Source organism: Chiloscyllium plagiosum, chromosome 20, assembly GCF_004010195.1.
Source record: "Chiloscyllium plagiosum isolate BGI_BamShark_2017 chromosome 20, ASM401019v2, whole genome shotgun sequence".
Taxonomy (NCBI): domain Eukaryota; kingdom Metazoa; phylum Chordata; class Chondrichthyes; order Orectolobiformes; family Hemiscylliidae; genus Chiloscyllium; species Chiloscyllium plagiosum.
Window position 1 is genome coordinate 40,343,960 of NC_057729.1, and position 22,770 is coordinate 40,366,729.

At 36.6% G+C, this 22,770-nt stretch overlaps 2 protein-coding genes across 2 annotated transcripts in view; one reads left to right on the top strand and one right to left on the bottom strand.

The window, feature by feature from the left end:
* LOC122559963 (phosphatidate phosphatase LPIN2-like) overlaps positions 1 to 3,421 on the top strand; it is a 76,738-nt gene extending 73,317 nt beyond the window's left edge. The window contains exon 19 of the mRNA XM_043710072.1: positions 3,368 to 3,421. Coding sequence (XP_043566007.1) covers positions 3,368 to 3,421 — 54 coding nt within the window. The remainder of the gene's footprint in view (positions 1 to 3,367) is intronic.
* Positions 3,422 to 8,828: 5,407 nt separating this feature from the next.
* Positions 8,829 to 22,770, bottom strand: part of LOC122560197 (EMILIN-3) — a 38,039-nt gene continuing 24,097 nt past the window's right edge. The window contains exons 5-7 of the mRNA XM_043710597.1: positions 18,195 to 18,230; positions 13,930 to 14,061; positions 8,829 to 9,345 (exon numbers count right to left, since the gene is read on the bottom strand). Of these exons, the coding sequence (XP_043566532.1) occupies positions 9,008 to 9,345; positions 13,930 to 14,061; positions 18,195 to 18,230 (506 nt within the window). The 3' untranslated portion in view covers positions 8,829 to 9,007. The remainder of the gene's footprint in view (positions 9,346 to 13,929; positions 14,062 to 18,194; positions 18,231 to 22,770) is intronic.

The window sequence follows — 22,770 nt, forward strand, 5'->3', positions numbered from 1 at the left end:
AGCACGGTGGCTCAGTGGTTAGCACTGCTGCCTCACAGCGCCAGGGACCCAGCTTTGATTCCAGCCTCGGGCGACAGTCTGTGTGGAGTTTGCATGTTCTCCCTGTGTCTGCGTGGGTTTCCTCCGGGTGCTCTGTTTTCCTCCCACAATCCAAAGATGTGCAGGTCGGGTGAATTGGCCATGCTAAATTGCCCATAGTCTTAGGTGCATTAGTTAGGGGTAAATGTGGGGAATGGGTCTGGGTGGGTCCCTCTTCGGAGGGTCAGTGTGGACTTTTTGGGCCGAAGGGCCTGTTTCCATACTGTAGGGAATCTAATCTAATCTTGGGAAAATTATGATTTTTGTATTGTGTAGATTTTCTTGGATTTTGAAGAATTAACATAAAAACAAAATTATTGGATTAGCCCCCTCCAGTCTGTTCTATTCATTTCGATAATCAATCAATACCACAGCCTAATTAATCCACCTTTATTCTACACCTATTGAAATTTTTACCCAATAGAAAGATATTGATCTAAGTCTTGAAAATCTGAATTAATCCAGCAGCCTTTCTGCTCGCCTCGTGTGGAAGAAGTGAAATGTTTTCTTGCTTCAGACATGAATGACTGAGTTTAAGATTATACTGCTCTCTTGGTTCCCCAGTAGAAGACATTCTTTATCCAGTTCTGTCTTATTAAATTATTTTCTATTTGAAATATGTCGAGAAGGTCATGCCTACCTGCTAAACTCAGGTACCAGTGATGAATGCGTACGTGAATGATGTGCTTAGTAGTACTGATGATGCAGTTTAATGCTACAAAGTGCTTTTGTAAACCACATATTGCAGAGCTATTTGTAATCTAATGTGAAAATTACAGTGGTGTTTTCCTAATTCTGGGTGCCCTCCATGGTTGTAATGAATGTGTAATTATGGAAAGTAACTCGAATAAATTGTTCAAATGTCATTGCCAAAATGACATCCATTACTTCAACCTTTTTGACTTGATACAACTATTTATGATGAAAGTTCGTCAGCTCAGTTGGTTGGATGGCTGGTTTGCAATGCATAGTAGAACTGAGAGCATGGGTTCAATTCCTGCTTTGGCTGAGGTTACCAAGAGGTTCCTGCCTTCTCACCCTCTTCCCTTGCCTGAGGCATGATGACCCTCCGGTTAAACCACCACTAGTTGTCTCTGTCTAATGAGAGAGCAACCCTACTATTCTGTGGAGCGAGGGTGACTTGACTTAGTTGTAGGATTTGTCCCTTTTATTCACTTTTACGTGTGCTCTTTGAGGTGATCTGGTGGCATAGTGGTAAAGTCATTGGACTTGTAATCCAGAAAACCATTGTTAATGTTTTGAGGGCATGAGTTTGAATCCAGATGAAATGATAATATTTGAATTCTGTTTAAAAGAAAATCTGGAATTAAAAGCTAAATCTAATGGCAGTCATTCGACTGTTATTGATTGTCATAAAAAAAAGTCTGGTTCTTTGCCTTTTCGAGAATGAAATGTATTGCACTTACCCAGTCAGACCTAACTGTGACTTTAAATTGCCCTCTGAAATTAGCCCAGCAAGCCATTTGATTCAAGGAGCAGCTAGCATACTCACATCATGTAGATGAGCAGAAAAGAAATGTTTCATGTGCCTTAAAGGTGATATTGTCATATATTTTGTATGCCAGTAAAATATGGTTTAGAAGAATGTTTTGCAGCTATTTCTCAAAATTTTTGTTTTCCCTTCAGGTATCCAAGGTTGGGTGAGTTAGTGGAACACGTATTTCCACTAATAGCACAAGAAAGAAGCTCGGCTTTTATTTACCCTGAATACAGCCATTTTGCGTTTTGGCGGGAACCACTTTGTGAACTTGATTCAGATGAGCTCAATGAACTTAAAATCACTAAAGAGTAATAAGTCATTGCAAGAACTATAAACTATCAGCAATGTTGAGGCATGTCAGTGCCTTCAGTTCTAATGTGATCTGCAACTTCTAATTTTTCGCAACTTCTGATTTTTATTCCAATGAAGTGGAAAATCTGTAATTTATTTAATTAAGTAGCAATTATTATGAGTAAAATCAAGTGATGTTTCAATAGGTACCACTTGTGACAAGTCTTACATTACTCTTTCCCCATTAAGCTGCAATTAGGCAGTTTTGAATTGTGCACTGAAAATTTGAGATGCAAATGAAGGTGCATTTCAGACTACAAATCCCTTGAAAAGCCATTGTGCTTATGGCACAGCACTTTCATCTCTGTGGGTCAATTCCCATATTTTCTTGTATTCCTATGACGATGCAGATGACAATCTATTTTCTATTTTCTCCTCCTGATCAAAAATGGATATTTGTTGTAATCCCAACACACAATATTGTTTCTGGCATTACTGCAGTGGCGGCCCTAATAAAGTGGAGACTTATTGTGATGCTTGGATATCTGACAAAGCTGGTCTACATGTAGCATCAAGCAAGCTGCTTTATATAGATGAAAATTGGAAAGGCTGACATAGCAATCAAGCACTGAGAAGCTGGGGAGGTATTTTGATTGTTTGGGTTGGACTGAGTCGAAGTTTGGAAAAGGGGTGAGGTAGCCTGTTTAATTAGAGGTCTTATCAAAGCGTGGTAACCGGACTAAAGATGATAGAGACCAGGCCATGGAAAAGGAGAGAAACACGGAGTGAGGTAGTTAGACACTTAAACACCAGGCACTTAGATGTAAGACAGGTGAAAATGAGAATGTGTACAAGCATCGTGATGCCTGACTGCAGACTAGAACTAGTTCTATGGTGCAGAAGTTTAGAAGAAGTTAAAGAAGAAAATCTACAGCAGGGGGAGCCTGCTGATTAGTTGGTTCCTCTTTGCATGCGGTTCTAAAAGGAATAGAGTAGTTGTGGAGTTTTAAATGAAAAATATAATTGCACATGGTAAAATACTTTCTTCACTCCTTTTAACACTGTGGAGGTAGAGCAAAATATGAAATATTTCATGTAAATTGCATAGAGTAGAGGGACTTTGAAACTCTTGCCCTTGTGCTCTACAATTTTAGATGTGGCATAAACAAAGATCTCTGTTCAATTTGATGTTCTTCCTTGATTCAACATTTATAAGATTCAAATTCAATCAGCTTTTTTTTTCGTTCGTTGGTTTAATGTTTGCTGTTATAAATAAACTACTGCATTGACCTGTCGGGAGTTGTTTCAGCAGGGAACAACTTGCATAACAAATTTGACCCAAGTGCATTTATTATAACATTTATACTGGAAGTAACAGTGAAATTACTTGCAAGCAAATCAGTAGTACAATTTAGCAGAATAAGCTGTAAGAGCTGTTTAAGGAAGAAATTTTCAATATTTTAGCTGAACTTTTTTAATGATCTTACTAATCCATAGGTTGTATGGTATAAGTTTGATTATACTGCAATGCCAGTCCAAGAGCTTGTTTGACAGAAATGCTATTAAATTGTGTAAGGCATGTTAGTATTTTATGATAATGAGCACAGAATTGCAAAACAAAAACTTGTGAACTTAAATTCTTTAACTAACTAACCTCAGTTGCAGCTTTGTATGAACTATGAGATGAAGTGACAAGGAAGTCAATTTCATTTTTAAGACAAGAAAAAGTCCTGTTTCTCCTGCTCAAACAGTGTTGGTTTAGTTTGCAGTTAGTGAGTGTGCAGCCAGATAACTATACTTCATCTCCTTATGAGGGCTAAGTTTATAATATTGAGACGTCTCCCTGGAGGAGGGGTTAGAGAGAAGAGGGGAATGCAGAAAAATCTTAGAACTGTGCAATTGTAATATGGAACAGTTATTACATGGTAGATGTTTGAATTTTTCTGTTATTCCACTCTCTAGATTTGAAATACTATAGGTTGCATTTTAATCTAAATGTAGGATTTATGCTGTTATTATTCAGCAAGTACTGATTGGACGTTAATAGACCATTTGAAATGCATGTTCTTTCTGTGAAAGATCAGACATTTGTAAAACATTTTTAGCTCATTTATGTATTTTAACTGTGCTGCACGTATTCCCTGTATGAAATGAGCTAACGTTTACTTTTGTTTTGGTAACTTGCATACTAAGTTTTGTAACTTATATAAGTTATGTGGTAAGTTACTTAAATGATATATTACATAGCAGATATTCACCTGATGTAATACAACTGCTCTGGATCAGGGCAAAACACAGTACAGCACAGAAAGCAAATGCTTGCAAGCAATAGTTTGCTTAATTTGCCTAGAAAATATTTGACGACTTAAACAGTAATTTATTAAACTAACAATTCTGTATGAGCTTTTTAATGCAGTTATGAATGTTGAACAAAATAGACACAACCTTAAATAATAAGCATCCTACATGCTCAATATTGGTATTTATGATCCAAATGAAGTTTGTTGTTGTATGGTATGTTAAAGTAAGCAGTATGCAGTTCTGGAAAATCACTCCATAATCAACCAGTCATCTGGTGAAGTAAATGTAACTGAACTTCCAACTTAGATATGCTACATTGAAGTTGTTATAATCTATATAATTATTAAAGTGAATATGTTTCCAAATTTGATTTGCTACATTGAAGTTACTATAATTCATATAATTATTAAAGTGAATATGTTTCAAATATTGCTGTTGAAAATTTCTTGATATACTTAGCATAATTAATGAACTTAATGAATGGTACTGACGTGATTTGTTGTTTTTTACAGTAAGATGTCAGTGTTTGCATCTCATTCTAACAATATGAATTAACATTACGAATTTTAATCATGTTTGCTAAATATTCTGCACTCAGCATTTTACTATCAGAGTAAAGATCAAATTCACGTGAAGGTTCACATTAAAACTGGGCCAAATCCAGAGCAAAAATCTATTCAATGTCTCTTAAAATTTCTTAATGTCTTCCTTAGAAATAATGAATGCATCAAATTCCAATTATGCATATAACAAAACTGAGCTTATAAGGTAATTCAGGATAACCAAAAATTCAATTAATTTTGTTTTGTAGATATCTTTTCTTCATTTAAGACATTTTTAGATGCAATTTGTCTGTTGTGATCTGTTGCAAAGCAAATCCATCTGATATATCTGACCATATATTTGATTGGTTTGCATCCAATAGTTTCAATTCTATTTGCGGAAGAAACGTCAGACTCATCTGCGTGCTTTTAGTTTAACTTTTCTGATTAGTGATCTCCCAGTTATTCTCTGATTTCTTCGATTGTAGAAATCAACAAGTTTTTTTATTTTTATGGTGATTTCAATCACTTTGGGTTTAATTTATAGCTTTACCTCATAGCTGAGTGTTGCTTCCTTTGTAGATTGGCAACTCCCCAAGTATTTTTGACTCTGGATAGTTGAAACCAGTCAGTGAATATCTGGCATGTAAAGCAACTGGATATTTGAACTGTGTGGCTGACAGTTCAGTGTTTTTCAGATGTTGTGGTGTAAGTCAATGGAAAGGAAATCTGCTGGCAACAAGATATATACAACAGGCCAGAACTTAACCTGTTCTGTTTGGACATGTGCCAGGTATGTTAATACTAGATTACTGTTTTGGCACAGCATGTAACAGAAAAACAGTGTGTCCATGAATGCCCTAGGCAAGAACAATATACACTCTTACAGTGGACCTTTCAGTATTAGTCAGCAGATGCAATTGTACATTTGATAGCCATCTTTTAATTACAGAAGCTGGATGTATTTTGTTGCCACCTTTTGAGAAAAGGAAATGGAATTGGTTTTTTGGTATTGGTTTTACTTGCTAGACTCAGTACTGTCCTGCATTATTGTTCAAAGGAGCTTTTCTTTTCTAACTAGATAATGTTTCGTAATTCATTCCTGACCCCGCTGTAGTTTAGTTATAGGGTTAGTGTTGCATATTTTCTGTTACTGCTACAACAAAATTACTTTGCAGCAATGCAATATGTGGAACTGCCCCATTAGCATTGGAGTTACCATCTTTGGTTAAATGCAGAAACACAAAAGCTGCACCTGAAAGAATATCACTTATTTTCATAATCTAATAACAAAAGACTTTTAACTTTGTTTTTAATCCATTATTCTTCCATCATCTACATTTACATTTTCCCCTAATACCGTTATTCCAATTGTTAGAATTATGAGGTTTATAAAATTATGCTTTGCACTGCCATTAAACTTCAGTTAAAACGAAAGGATATAAATTCTACCTGGCAACAAGCCTGACTTTAGTCAAGGATTGAGAGTATAGTGCTGGAAAAGCACAGCAGCTCAGGCAGCATCCGAGGAGCAGGGGAGTCAACATTTCGGGCAAAAGCCCTTCATCAACTCTCCTGCTCCTCAGATGTTGCCTGACCTGCTGTGCATTTCCAGCACCACACCATCGACTCTAATCTTCAGCATCTGCAGTCCTCACTTTCACCTGACTTTGTCAAGGGACTGACTGAACAAGGTGCAAAGCTGCGAACAATAGGCAAGGGCAGCTGTGCTTGTTGACTCAAAGCATTAGTGCAGAATTGAATAAAGAACAGCATTTGGTATGGTCAGCAGAGTTATTGCATGTTCTTCAGAAGGTACCAAAGGCAGTTGGGAGCGGCAGATGATTCAAGTTGAAGAGATGTCTTTTGTAGTCATCCTAGGAATCTGGGAGATCAGTGCTGGTTTTATCATGGGGAAGAAGAAATATTAGATCAGGCTTTTCTGCAAACTGAGGGAAACACCTGAAGACAGTCACTCGAAGATACTACTCAGTGAAACAGGGAAACATGAACTCATTAGAATGTGGAAGTGACTGCACTCTTGCTGTAAGGACTGCAAATCTGGAGAGGGTGTGTATTGAGTGTAAAAAGGAACGTTCCTCTCTGAATTTTAAAGTTCAAGTTATCTAATAAAAGAAACTAGCATGTAGTCAATAATGCTTTTAGTAAATTGTTACAATAAAAGTAACAATTAAAATTGTGAATCTTACCAAGTCTTCTTTTTCAGCCATTAGTTGGACGTTTGAATTGCTTTGCAATGGTGAGCAATGTTAAAAGTTTACACCCTTGAGAAGCGCACAGACTTTTAAGGTTAAAATCAATCATATGAATCACGATAAAGCACAGAATGAAGCTGTGACCTTATGTATTGCACCGACATGTTATCATCTACTAAACTAGCAAGTGCACTCATGCATGCAGGAAACGTAAATGCTAAAATAATTTGATTCCATTAGAACACGTACATGTATAATTTCAAACCATATGTTTATTGCAAACATTAAATTAAACAGTAGAAAATGTGTATTTAATTTACAGAAAATAGCACCATTACTTGTTCGAAGTTTAGTTCCATATGTTCAAAGATGTACACTAATATACAAAACAAAAAGATTTCAAGTTCATACATTGAACAGTTCTTCAATATCAGCTACAAAATAAGAATTGCAATGTAATGCTAGTATTTATTACTAAAAATGATAAACAACTATACTTTTGTCATTTTAATGCATTTTGAAACAAAATGTTTTAAATTACTACAAATATGACAAGTTTTGATGCTTTATCTTGAACAAGTGATCAAAGATTCGTCTATTCAAAATTTGCATTTGAAAGTATTTCTTGGATAAAGCTAATTTCAATTAAATACACTCGTCCAAAACCATGCTTGACCTTTCACAACTATTCATTTAAATGACATCTTCTGTATTGATTTAAATTTTTAATCTCTGGCACAATGCTGTGATTGAATTTTATAGATCCACTAGAATGTTCAAATCTTGGACTTTGCAACTTGTAAAAGATAATGTAAAGACTATACATATTTATCAAATGTTCAGTATTATTTCATTGTTGAAGTCAACTAAACCAGAGGACAAAGGTTAGTAAACTAAGTTTGTAAGCCTTGTGCACACAAATGTACAAATGCATATACACCCATACACACAATGTCATGGTCTCATTTCTGAATTTGATGAATGTACTGAACCTAGATAATGCTTTTCATCTCTGTACATTTTCTGTCTGAATCGTTGTATATTTAGAATGAAAAATACAATGATAAAGACAAGATTTCATGCATTGTTTTGAGAAAATGAATGTTGTAGGTTATGTAATATTGGCCAACATTTATGAAGGTCAGTTAACAGATTTTCAAAAGATGAATTAATTTAAAGTTTACATTTACAAAATAACACTGGCATCTATATGGATGTTTTATGCTACCTGAGTCAATACTTTTGCTATTATGCATAAAAAGCACTCTGGTTTTATTAGCTAATGTAATGGCTATCTGGCTAATGGTAGCTTACATCCTGATAAACAGACTAATAAGCAGTGATGGTGCTAGTACAGTACAGATCATCTAATTAATGCTCAATATTTGAGCACAAAATGGTGAGTGTTTTCCCAACCCCTCCAATGCTCATCTTACATCAGATTGCACTTGATGTTATTCATTATGGTGCATTTTATTATTTAATGAGGCACTTGCTTTGAGAGAAGAAAAAAAATCACAAGGTTTAAATGGGTACTGTCTGGAGCATTTCTTTGAAGATGCTACATAAAACCCTTAACCTGTTAACCCTTTGAGCACAGACTTTTAAGCTTTCAAAATACAAGTGGATTTTTGCTTTAACTATATAAAATTGTATATTTCTGAAAATGTATTACAAAATAGAATTATATATACACAAGCAACAAACGTTTCTTAAATCTGTTCCTAAATTTTAAAAATGGTACTGTCAATATTTTTCAATATTTAATTCCCTGTTCTCAAAGGGTTAATACAAGCATAATCAAAGGCAATGATCTAAAGTCTTGTTTTCTGAAGATGTAACCATAGTTAATTGAAAAGGCAGCAAACCAAATTTATGTTTTGCTTAGTGGTGCTTGATTTAAAAATATGGACTATCCACAGACCATTTTGGCTCTAGTGTGGTTCAGCTGCTAAATATTTAGATTTGAAATGAATATTTCCAGTTAGTTCACTGTTTGCTCTACAAGAAGCATTTTAGAATCAGATGTTGGCCAGTTCCTTCAGTTCTAGCTGCTCTCATAATTTACCTGGGCTTTGTCAACTGTCTATTTGTGAATCATTTAGCAGAACACCACTGAATGTACAATGTAGCTCATCTGTTCGCGTGTAAGCTAATTTTCCTGACATAACGACAACACTCACTTCGTCACCAGCTTTCAGATTGAGAATTAGGCTGAACACAGCAAGACCACCTCCAGAATGATTCTCTATTTTATCCACGGCAATTTCTAATACTTCAGTCCTGTACCCTGCTGTGTCCACTTGTGCAACACTTACATTGGATACAGTCAGCACAGCCTCAATGCGTTCATTTCTCTGTGGAGTCAGTATAGCGCTAATGAAGTACTGCCCACTGTAGGGAACAGTAAATATACCTGCAACAAAAATAAGATATAAACTTCTCATGAGTGTAATTTTGGAAAAAAGAAATCGATAATATAATAACATATTACAGCAACATACAGAATGCCTTAAATGACCTAAAGTGTTTCACGTTAATTGGATACCATGCCACATATTACAGCAGGTGACCAAACATTGAGCAAAGAGGTGTGTTTAAGGAGCACTTTAAAAGAGGAAGTTATTTAGAGATGCGGTGGTGGAGGCAGGGAAATTCCATAACTTGGTGCCAAGGCAGTTTAAGACACAGCTGGGTAATACTGGGAAATTGGGAACGCACAACACATTTTTATTTCTAGTTCTAAAGTGGAAGAACTTAGCCTGTGGACAGAAAAATAGAATTAATGTTTTGAGTAAAGTAAGACACTTCTTGGGAATGCAATTCTACAGAAGAGTAATACTGGATTGGAGATATTAACTTCTTTTTTCTCATCATGTGCTTACGGATCAGAGTTTCTCCAGCACTTTCTATTTATTTTTGATCGCCAGCATCTCCAATACTTTGCTTTTACATTCGAATCAGAGTTATAGGGCAAAGCCATGGAATGTCTTGAATACAAGCATGATAATTTTAAAGTTGTGGCAATGCTGGATCAATTCTCAATAGATAGGACAGCTCATTACTCAAAAATAGCGCAGTAATCATTCTCTATTTCTTGTTTTTCCTTTTAAAAAAAAGGCATTTGTTCGGAATCAGTTAAGGTCATTAGATGAGTTGTTGAAAGCAAGTTGTTTGGGTGGTAAAGAACTTCTTGGTACTAAGCATGAAATTACTGATTTAGAAACCCAACTCTTACACAAATATATATGCGAAACCTAAACATTTAGTCTTTATAGAGTTCATTTTTACAAGAACAGCATTTTTTGTTTGTAGAAATTGAAATCCACCCTTTCCCCTTGCCTCACAATCACAATTACTATTTTGGAATCTGTTTCGACCAGCTGCTACCACAAAAACTGAGTTTGAAATTGTTTTTGTCTCAAACGTTTGTCAATAAATATTAACCACCATTGAGTCAGTTAGTTAATTTCTGTCATCTAAAGTTATTACATTTATCAATCCATGAAAAACAAAACCATTTACAAATTACACGGTTCAGAAAAAAACTGAGCAGTTTTTTGCATGTCTCCATCACGGATCATTAACATCATACACTTCAGTACTAATGATTTCCTCAGCAATATATTCCACAAATGGTCATTGTGTATTATATGGTCTATTGGATATTTCATTATTCTTATGATTTAACATCAATTTCCATTCTGATTCCATGTCAGGTCTCCACAACCCATTCAGATAGGTTTGCAAATGTCAGAGCACATTTGCAGTCTTGGCATAAATAAAACTTAGTGATTTTTATCAAAGACAAACAACATTTTATTGAATGCCTTCTCTGAACATTGTTATTCCACTTTTTTGATGCTATCCAAAAGCTTATTTAGAGAGACATTTGATGGTTGTATAAGGCTAGTTGGAACACTACGGAATCAGAATACAATATAACTTGCAGCAACAACATCATCAACAAGGCGTGATTTGATCATGTCTCACATGAGAATATGGTTTTTTGTAATTCTTTTGATTGGAAGTTCCAAATTTTCCTTAGTCATATTTTCAACTATTTACATTCATCCAATTTTATTTTGAATGCGGACAACTACTACTTTTGTGCTTTGCTGTTTTGAGATGGTTCACTCTTAAATATCATCATTAGTTTAAACACCACCAGTCAGACATACACTCAGAATGGTGAATTTACTTTCCATGGCCCGTTTTCATCACTATTTTTCTCAAACTCTGCCCATTGATTGGCACAGTTAATGAGAGTCATGTCCATGTTCCCAATACAAGCCATTCTGTGTTCATTTTTTTGTCCATGTTTGATTTATAAACTGCTGAAATGCTAGATTAGATTAGATTTCCTACAGTGTGGAAACAGGCCCTTCGGCCTAACAAGTCCACACCAACTCTCCGAAGAGCAACCTACCCAGACCCATTCCCCTACATTTATCCCTGATTAATGCACCTAACACTCCGGGCAATTTAGCATGGCCAATTCACTTAACCTCCACATCTTTGGACTGTGGGAGGAAACTGGAGCACCCGGAGGAAATCCACTCAGACAGTCGCCCGAGGCTGGAAACAAACCTGGGACCCTGGTGCTGTGAGGCAGCAGTGCTAACCACTGAGCCACCGTGCCGCCCTTTTGTTAAGAACTTTTAATTCTCCCACGTAGAATTTCATCAAGTTCTGCTGGGAGGCACTGAAATCTTCTGTCACAGTACAAAATCATTTCTCATAATAAATCTGGTACACCATTCAAGACAACTTTTAAATCTGTAATGTCTAATTTGCTTGTTTCAGAGTGAAGATTTGAAGAAGTCCTTGAGCAATTGACAGCCCATTCTGGAAATTTATATATTTGGCCTTATGCAACTATATGCTAGGCTTTTCTATGTTTGCACTTTTAGTCTTCGGTATTTATCTATATAAATTGTGTAAAAAAAAACTTCCTTAAATGCTTATTAGCTAGGGCAAATTACTAGTCTGCTGTATAATCTCATTGATTTTTTTATGTGCCATTCCTCCTTGAAACCATGTTGCTACATTTTTAGATTAGATTAGAATAGATTCCCTAAAGTATGGAAACCGGCCCTTCGGCCCAACAAGCCCACACCGACCCTCCAAAGAGTAGGATCACACTGCACGCTGATGAGGTGGTAGTCTTGACATTTTGTGTTGACAAGTGCAGACCTGAGGAACTAACAGCCTTCAGTGTGTGCTAAGCTGTGATTCTATCAGTGAGTTTGCACCAGGGTGAGCTTGACTTCAGAAGCAAGCAGCTGGTAAGTACAATTTTGGGGTTTTTGGTAAAACCCTAGGAACTGTCCTATACATATGAGATGAAAAATGAATTTTGTTTTGACCAATATTCCAATTGGAGTCAGCTTTTACACAAGATCAACCATTATTTCTATAAAGGCAACAAGATATTTTGTCAATGCATACTTAACAAATCAATCACTTATTAGGCAATAGAAGTGACTGAAGCACAATTAAATTGCATTGTATGATTTTGGCAAAGGAAATTAAGAGAATATTTTCAACTAAACACTGTACTATAAACAGGAAGACTTGCAGGGAAATGAAGCAATATAGGAATGGTTTTCAGTTACAACAACAAGATGAAATTAAAATTATTTGAGCAGATAAGGGATGTAATAGTATGATGAACTGCAATTACCTGGAACTCTTGAAGATAGAGACCATCCAGGAAGAAGAGGTAAATTCACAGAGCTAATGCACAGCAGATGGTTCCCCATTCTCTGCTTCAGGCAATGATTTGAAATTAAATCAAACTCCCCTCTGCACACAGACTAAAGTGGTTCAGTATTATTCACCTGCATGGAGTGTCCCCAGTGATTTTAGAAGTTAATGGAGCCAATGTAATTTAAAAAAAACTTGTAAAACTGTATATGTATAATTTACTGTTTGTATTCCATATGGGCAGTTTCAGAATTACTCTTCAAAAGAACCATGAACTTGGCTTCCATGAGCTTCCCAAAAGGATAAAAAATTGGTACATGATATTGGCATTTCTCCATCTCCTGTACTGAGGAGAGCTTATTGAGCTTTTGCCATTTAGTTGGGCAACAACCATGGCTCTTGCTATTTTCTCTGCATGATCAGTTAATTTAAGTACTATCATACATAAATTGTGGTTTTATTGCTGCAAATCTGCAAGTTGAATTAATACATTTACGCACTTCAAAATAAGTGGAGGTATCACTGACCTATAGGAAGTAGCAGTTGTTATTAAGTATGAGGGTGGACCCAGGTTACCAGATCTCATTTAGTAGACAAAAGTGATGAAGGGCTTTTGCCCGAAACGTTGATTTTCCTGCTTCTCGGATACTACCTGACCTGCTGTGCTTTTCCAGCACCGCTCTAATCTAAACCCCAGATCTTCTTTAGTGTTCAGTTGTGAGTCAGAGAGGGAGGAGCATTTTTCTCATCTGACTGCTGTTCAACCATACTAGGCTACGGACTGATATGACACACAAAGGGCTACGTTTTCAAACTTTAAAAGTGCAAATGAAAGAATTGGAATAAAGAAAAATGAGTATTTCAGTTGTAATTTGCTAGACTGGAATAAGAGTATATTGCACTTCTACCAGCGGGTAGCAAGGAGGAAAAACAAGTTATCTGCAAATATAGCATATTATGCTCAGAAATGGGTCATGTATGTAATATCTCCAAACAGTAAGTTTCTAAACCCATCTGTGCTCACATGGAGGGCTGGATGATGGGTGGTGTGCTCTCTTGGTCCCTATTTCTAATTGCCTGTTGAGAACCAACAAATGGCAAAAAGGTGGGAACATATGATAATGTTGTGGATTGATGTATAGCATGCACAACCTCAGAAAAGACCAGTTTTATGAGTTTTACCAATTTGCAGGACAGAATTGATTTTGATTCTGCAGCCTGCAAAGGATCTTAGGCCAAAGACCACATGTCAATAAAAAAAAAGCTGTAATTGTATCAAAAAATATCATACCTGTGCGAGGCTCATAGTGACCTCCATTATTGATGAGAATTTTGTTGAATCTTACAACACCGTTATCAGCAGGGAAAGGCTTTTCAGTAAGACCCACAGAAAATGTAATATGTTTTGCAAAGGATGGAAATCCTGCAAATAAAACTTATAATCAATGGACACAAAAATGCATTGCAAAGAGAAAAACTTCGAATTGGCTGATTTTACAATTTTAATTGAAAATCCACAAAACTCTATGACGTAATTTGTGACTAAACATTGACAGCAGTGTTCAATAATGGAAAACATTCATGCATATTGAATCTATTTAGCGAAAGCAGTCTTGGGATAAATAAAACTTGCTGATTTTTATCAAGGAAAAATAAAATCTGGCCAGCTGCTTACCGCCAGTACAGGAAATGTTTGTGATGGAAAGAATCTGTTCAAAGCACTTTCTTTGTTGGGAATGTTAAACCAAATGTTTAAATGATTTTAACTTTGGAATTGTGCTTCTCTTAATCGTAGGTAAATCAATTCTATTAAGATGAAGTGACCTTGAGGGTTTCTGTATTGAGAATCAATGTGCAATACTATCTACATTTTAACTTGATATGTTCCAAAGTTCTAAAATCAAAATGGGTGTGGGATTCAAGCAAAATTAACTCAGAAAGGTATGAGATGTGGCTGGCATAAAGAATTTAAACATTGTCCTTTGAAGTGGACTTGAACCTGGCATAGACAAATGGAATGTCTATCTTCTGACCATTCTCAATTTCAGATGGACACAAACATATAGCAGAAATCTGAAATGAAACTTGGCACAATTAGCAAGGAAAATATTTTCTGGCTCTCTCATTATTCACGCTTAACTTAAATATGTGCACCAAATTCAAAAATTAGAACAAAGTTCAAAAAGGAAATTCCTCTGCATTCAATTTGGTTCATATAGAAGTGTTGCTGTTGCTTTCCTATGCACAGACGCTCTTGTACAACTATGTTGATATGACTACAGCATGTGAGTACAGTGTAGCTGTACTGCTTCTGCTTCTGCACTTGCCAGCCCAAACATCTTCCTCCCATTCATTAATTGGGATAATATTTTGGTCTGGTGATTGCAGAAGCAGAAACCCATGGTCAGGTGCCATTTTTTAACTAATAAAACCGGACACCATGGTAAACTACTGAATCTAAAATCTCGCCAACTGGAAGGGATGCTTTCATTTTGAGGATTTTAGTTGTCTTGTCTTCAGCAAACACACAAACCTCCAGCTTGAACAGATATTTATTTTTGATCTGAAAGCTACCTTCTTTACGGTGCATTGAATGAGTGAACATCCCTTTTGTTTATTCTTGCCAGATGATATACTTTTAAAAACGGTGTAAAATATATACCGGACATTTAGGACTAAAGTAATCAATTATTTACACAATAGCTAGCTGAAGCACAATGACTGTCATACTAATTTTAGAATTAATTATCATTGATAAAAAAAAGGTTGTGCTGTTTCATGGTTTTTGCGAATAGATGAACAAGTTTCCTGCTCTATACTCTTCTATTTCACTCAATTCAAAGTAATCAGAATGAAAACCTTTGAGTGTGACGCTTTGAACTCGGTCATTGCTGCTGCCTGAAAGGTTTTACTGACCTGGTGATACTGCCCATTTGTTTCAGATTCTTCTGATCCCAGCTAAAGGCAAACTGGGCAGTGCAGAGTTTTCAGTCTAAGTTCAGCCAGAATAGCATAGGATATGCCCTTTGTTTATGGCACTAGCAATCATATTCAGTTGGGGTGCGGGAGGTGGTTGGACGTGTGGTTGGAGTCGTTCATAGTGAAGTTACTCAGCAGTTAAATAAGTGTTAAATGCTTTAACATTTTCTGGGTCAATATCTAGAGACCTCCCATGGTTTCATCCAATTGACCATTTGGAATTCTGAGTCAGAAATATTTATGACATGTCCCAGGCAGTAAGGAGTCTGCTCATCATAACATTAAATTTACCAGGCAATTCCCCATATTAGATCTGTGTGCCACACATGTAGAATCATACGGGCTGTTTCAGTATGCAGTATTCTTTAGCTATCATATTTATGCTGGGCATCTAGCACCTTGAAATCTGATTTGTCAGCACTTGGCCTGTAATGTTACATGTGCTGGCCTTTCAAGTATTCTGGAAACAGTCCCAACCACAACAGTCTGGAGACAAGATGATTTGAGCCCACAAAAAGCAGCAGGACTACGTTATTTGAATTATCAAGCATGAGCTGCCACTTAATAGCAGCACACTAATTGTTTGGAGCTTCACTTCCCTATGACACTCTGACACCCATCCTCCCAATAACCCTTCATTCGCTTGTCGATCAAAATTCCATTTAGTTCAGCTTTGAATTATATTCAAAAACCCATTATAGAAATTCCTCTATACATCTACCTTCAATTGCTCTCTATTTCTAGATTCCCTTATGAAGGACAGGAGAGTACACAAAGATGTTTCATTAAAAATAGGTGTGATTTTAAAACTGTAAAGAGAAAATATCAAACAATTCTCTCATGCATGATGCTTTGAAGTAGAAATCACATCAGAAAACTGTATGTAACTATATGCAAATAGATGGAAAGCCAGAGAATAGATATAAGGAAGGGCTTAACCAAAGCGAGGACCTGAAGAAAGTCAATCAAGATATTTCAGCGGTCAACTGTTGTGAATGAGCAATGCACAAGTCTGAATGGTGAACCTTATGGAACAAAGTGTTAATTTAAATCTAAGGAATCATTTTGTAATTAGATCAACAAACCAATTTGATCCTTAACTCAAATAAAAAAGGAATAGGTTTGTCCCTGGCTCTGCTCAAGTGTAGCAACATGAGAGTTCAAATATTGTGTAGAATTTTATAAAAACAAAATTATATTTAGCTATATATATGGCATATGCATGCAGATATGCTGTTGCTTTATGGAAGTGGCTTTCACCTCTCCCTTAGATTTTTTCCCTGTCATTAACAAATAATTCACAACAGAGATATACAGAAAGAAAGGGCAAGAGCCCCCTATTTAGTTAGTGATCTGTTGTGACATTAATTTAAATGTCCAGTTAACATACTTTCAAATTCAACATAAGCATGAATATAAATGCTTTAAGTTCTACTAGCTATTGATTATTCCTGACTGGCACATTGAAAATATTCAGAAATAACAATTCAATACTGGCAATTGACTGATATACACAGCTTTTTGAAAATCAGTCAAGAATCTAAAGAAGCACATCTTAAATGCAACCGTACCTTACATTTATATAGTGACTTTAACATAGCAAAATGTCCCAAGACGTTTTACAAAGCACTGTAAAGAAAAATGGGTCACTAGGTGATGCAAGGAGCTATCAGGTGGTAAACAAAAACATGGTTGCCATGGTAAATATTAAAGGAATGCCTTGATGGGAAAGACATATAGGGAAGAGCTACAGCTTCGGTCTCTGAGCAGTTGAGGTAGTAACTGAAAATGGTAAGAGTGATTGGAAATTGGGATCGTGCAAGAGGCCAATATTAGAAAAATACCAAAATTCTGGCCTGGGGAGAAAGGTGGGCAAGGTCATGCTATAGCAGAAGAAGGGAAGCCGCAAAGGCAGTTAAATGGGTAGTCTCAATCTTTGAAACAAAAAGTTCATGAACTCCTTCAAACTGTGTGTGGAAAGGAGTTTGGGAGAGGCAGCTAAGACAGCATTCTTAGTGAGGAGAAGCCAAGAGATATCTCTACATTCTAGGATGCTCTTGGAATACGTAGAATTTGGAAGAATAAAGCTGACCCTGATAGTGACTTACATGGTCCAACTAGATCTGTTTATGAATGGTGAATCGTATGTTTGCCATGACCATTCAAGTCTTTTTGACCTTAAAGATATTTAAAGTTTGGGGCGGGAAGAGTAAAAGGAAGATGGGGTGGTTACTGGGGAGGTCACCAGGATGAGAGAAAGTAAGGTTTTAACCAAGATTAAGGGGATTAAAGGAACAGGCAAGAGATTAACACAACAGACCAGCAGCTGCAGGAATATTGTGGTAAATGGCATTGATGGTAGCCCAAGAATGAATAGTTTTGAAAGTCACATGGAAATTTTAAACTCTTAAAAATGTCAACAGAAATGGTTTGGGAATGTGGAATTTTATCTGTAAATTTGGGATCTTCATCTTTGGTAATATTGCGCACTACCTATGTTTAAATATCAAAATACTGACAAGAAAATAATTAGTAGTGGTGCAGGTAGTTTAAAAAACATTGTTTTTGTAATTTTACCTGATAATCCAGGAGGGCCAATGGGTCCTTGTAGACCTGCAATTCAGAATTACACAATTAGGGTTTTGGAAATCTGCCGCTGTAGTACGCTATTCGATTCCATACATTTCTGTATTGGCACTTTCAATTTAACAAGGAGCTTTGCCTAAATATGAAAGTAATTTCTTTCGATAAAATATAAAACAAATATTAAGAACACTCTTGTTTTTTTTGTTCTACATCAAAACATTATACCACTAACACTATCACCTCTGCTACACTGAAATGAGAATTGGATGCTGCTGTCATCATCATTGTATGCCTGTGATTGCTGCCCTCTGGCAGCAGCTTTTGCTGTTCTTTCACTCTCCTCCTGCTGATGAGGGCTCAAAGGTTGCGAATGGGGTGGTGAGACAGTTAACTGAAGTAGCAATAAGTGGGAGGTGACTGAGGTGATAAGTGAGACAGGAAGGGGTTATGAGTAGAGCAAAAAATCAGTAGGCATCCTAAATGTTGATCATTGCTCGAGGCAACTACCTGTGGCGTTGCTGGCAGTGAAGTCGCAGGGCACTGGAACTACGATTGCAATGTGTCTGCACACCCTGCAGTTGTGTTGTCAAACCTCAATCAGCACATGCTTCTGTTTAATTATTAACCAGATCATGCAAAGTAGATCACTAATAGGTGACCTATCTAATCCAGGAATACCAGACAATTTTGGGGAAGCTGGTAACTAGAAGTGAGATAATTTTCTTCCTGTTAGTAAGAGTAAATACAAACTTGATACAACAATCCAGAAGGTGGAATTAACTTTGCTTACTATCTGGGATTTAAATAAAACCAGATCTTTAACCTAATATGCATAACTTTTTTTTAAAATCACTGAGCCAGTGGGCAGAATGTGTTTGTTCTGCAACAATGTACTGTTACTATTCCAGTGTTCTGTCTTTGCTAGTGCATAGTGTTGCTTCATATGTTTGAGATTGCATATGCTGTGGGAGTCTCTGGCATCTAATTAATCTATATGTGACCACAGATTTACTGATGATTTAATATAATTTGGATTTTTTTTCCTATCTGAATTACTTTAAAAATCACTGCCAATGTATAGAATTGGATTAAATAATTGAACTAATGTGGAATATAATAGGATCTGAAAACCACCAGCTGATTCCCTAGTTACCCATTTTGAACAGGCTAAATCTAAAAATGAGTTTTCTAATTCTTTCCATTATTTTAATAATTTGTTAGTCTTTCAAAAATATTATGTAATTAGCTCAAAGAACTCACACAGAAAAGGGGAAGAAAGATCTCTTTTGCTCCACCATACTGTGAAATTTCACAGCTTTATCAAATTTGACTTGACAAGCTTCTGTTTAGAAAACAAAACCATTTTAATGCATTGAAGTGTGTGAAATATCTCTTTCTAGCTTTAAGTCTACACAGTGATCTAATAGCAGTTTACTGCAGAATTGGGTTTTTAAAAGTAAATATTAATGGAAATTCTAGTTATATATTCCCCACTAACACTTAAAATCATCCAGATGAACAAATGTTTCCATTTGTTATCACCATCTCTGCATTATTTGTCTAATAATAAGCATGATCTAGTGTTATCAGCAAATTACAAGACAAATTAAATCCAGTATTTCTGATATGATCATAAATAGGTTTGATCTGTTAAAAATTAAAAGTGTCCCTAAAATTAGGTAATTACATTGGCAAGATCTGATCTTCATAATGGCTTTGTGAAAAAAAAACATTGTTAGTGTGTGTCATCTTTAGTAGAAGTTGCATGATGGACTGCAAAGTGTAATGAAGATACAGAACAAATTACTGTAGACTATAATTCAATTAAAGTATGCAGATGTTAAATTGTAAAATCTAATGATTTGTGAACTAGTTCTCAAAGTGTATATGTCCATAACATGGCAGACATGTTTAAAAGATCATTATATTACAAATATGCTGTTGTCACATGAAAGCACCATGATCTTACTTGTGGTTTTGATCCTTTCAATCTTGGAATAAGCAGCATATAATGAAAGGACCTGTAAATTATACAACAGTTGTAGCATGAAGAAGCTATTCAGCCCCTCATGTTACTGCCAGCTCTCCAACTCAGCAGTCCCACTATCTCAACTTTTGCCCCATAGCTTTGTAAATCTTTTCTCTCTAAATGGTGCTAGAATTTCCTTTTGAAAGTAATGCTTTAAGTTGCTTCCACCGTACCCTCAAACCATGTATTAGAGATTCTAACCACTGATGAGTCAATATGTTTTTTCCTAGGTTCATGACCTTCAAATTGGTATCCTCTGATTCTTAATCTTTCTGTTTCTTCCCATTTACTCTGTGGAGACTCCTCACTTATATAATCTCTTTTTGGTCTTCTTTGGGGAGTTCCAAATTGCCAATTGAGTTATGCCATTGAATTCCCTCACACCTGGAAAGTTCTCCAACTTCTCTCTTTTCCTCACCAACATGTTATCACATTCTTCCTAAAGTGTGTATTCAGAGTTTGACACACATGCTAGCTGAGGCAGATGGAGTGTTTTATTAAAGTTCACATAACTTCCCTGCTTTTGTATTTCATGTCTCTTTATAAAACCCGGGACCTCCTAGGCATATTAATAACTTTCTCAACCTGTCCTGCTACTGTCAATGATTTCTGCTTACTTTGCTCCTGCATCCCATCTATTTGCCTTTCCTCATTGTTCTTGCCAACATGCATGACTTCATATTTCTTTCCATTAAGATTCAACTGTCACATGCTCACTTATTCCACTAAAGTATGTCCTCTTGAAGTCAATCACTATCCACCACTCAAAACATTTCCAAATTTCTCATCTACCAATTTTGAAATTGTACCCTCCATGCCCAAGGTTAGGCCATTAATACAGGTCAACAAAAGCAGTACTGAGGGAACCCCAATGTTATAGACTGTTTTCCAGCCTGGAAAACAACCATTCGTCGTTGACTTTGTCAAGTATCAGAGTCTAAAAAGTATGCTGCTGGAAAAGTACAGCCGGTGAGGCAGCATCCAAGGAGCAGGAGAGTTGACGTTTCAACCATAAGCTCTTCATCAGGACTTGACACTTAACCAACTTGATATCCCCGCTGTGCTGACACTGCCCTTTGCATTCAATGAGTTCAAAATTTACTGACCAGTTTGTTATATGCAACTGTATTCAGCATCTTTTGGGAGGCCACATCAAGCCTTTGATACCTTATCAAATAATTCAATCAAATTAGTGAAACATGATTTGCCCTGTGCTGGATTTTCTCAAGTAATACACATTTTTTCAACTAATAGTGGATGTATGTCAAAATTACTGTTTGTGAGTTTTGAGAAGATTTGTAGCTCAGGTTAAAGTTCAGGATGTAGGTTTGCTTGCTAAGCTGGAAGACTTGTTTTCAGACATTTCGTCACCATACTAGGTACCATCAGTGAACCTCTGGATGAAGCACTGGTGGTATGGCCCACTTTCTATTTATGTGTTTAGGTTTTCTTGGGTTGGTGATGTAATTTCCTATGGTGATGTCATTCCTGTGGTGACATAATTTCCTGTTCTTTTTCTCAAGGGGTGGTAAATGGGATCCGAGTCAATGTGTTTGTTGATAGAGTTCTGGTGGAATGCCAGGCTTTGAGGAATTCTCGTGCGTGTCTCTGTTTGGCTTGTCCTAGGATCGAAGTGTTATCCCAGTCAAAATGGTGTCCTTCCTCATCTGTATGTAGGGATACTAGTGAGAGTGGGTCATGTCTTTTTGTGGCTAGTTAATGTTCACATATCCTGGTGGCTAGTTTTCTGGCTATTTGTCCAATGTAGTGTTTGTTCCAGTTCTTGCACGGTACTTTGTAAATGACATTAATTTTGCTTGTTGTCTGTATAGGGTCTTTCAAGTTCATTAGCTGTTGTTTTAGTGCGTTGCTGGGTTTGTGGGCTACCATGATGCCAAGAGGTCTGAGTAATCTCCTTTGACATAATTTCCAGTCGATTTTTCCCAATATCGACTGGAATCTCCTACGTGCAGATGGTTTGGATGGAGCAGTTTTTGTCAGGTGTGTTCAGGAGGATTTCCTTACTCAGTATGTACACAGACCGACGAGGGGAGAGGCTATTTTGGATTTGGTGCTCAGGTGTCAGATCTCACAGTGGGAGAACACTTTGGTGACAGTGATCACAGCTGCCTCACATTTGGAGAGGGAAAGGAGCAGTTACCAAGGGAAGATATTTAATTGGGGAAAAGGAAATTATGATTGCTATCAGACAGGAGCAGGGGAAGTACAGACTGGGAGCAATTGGTTCACAGAAAGGGAACAACAGACATGTGGAGACTATTTAAGGAGCAGTTGTTGTGAGTGATGCACAAATTTGTTCCTCTAAGACAAGAAGGAACCTTGGATAATGAGAAAAGAGGAGCTTCTCATGAAAAGGAAGAAGGCAGCTTACGTAAGGTGGAGGAAGCAAGGATCTAGCACAGCTTTGGAGAATTACAGGCTTGCTAGAAAGGAGCTCAGAAATGGACTGAGGAGAGCTAGGAAGGGGCACAAAAAAGGCTTGGCAAGAAGGATTAGGGAGAACCCAAAGGCATTTTA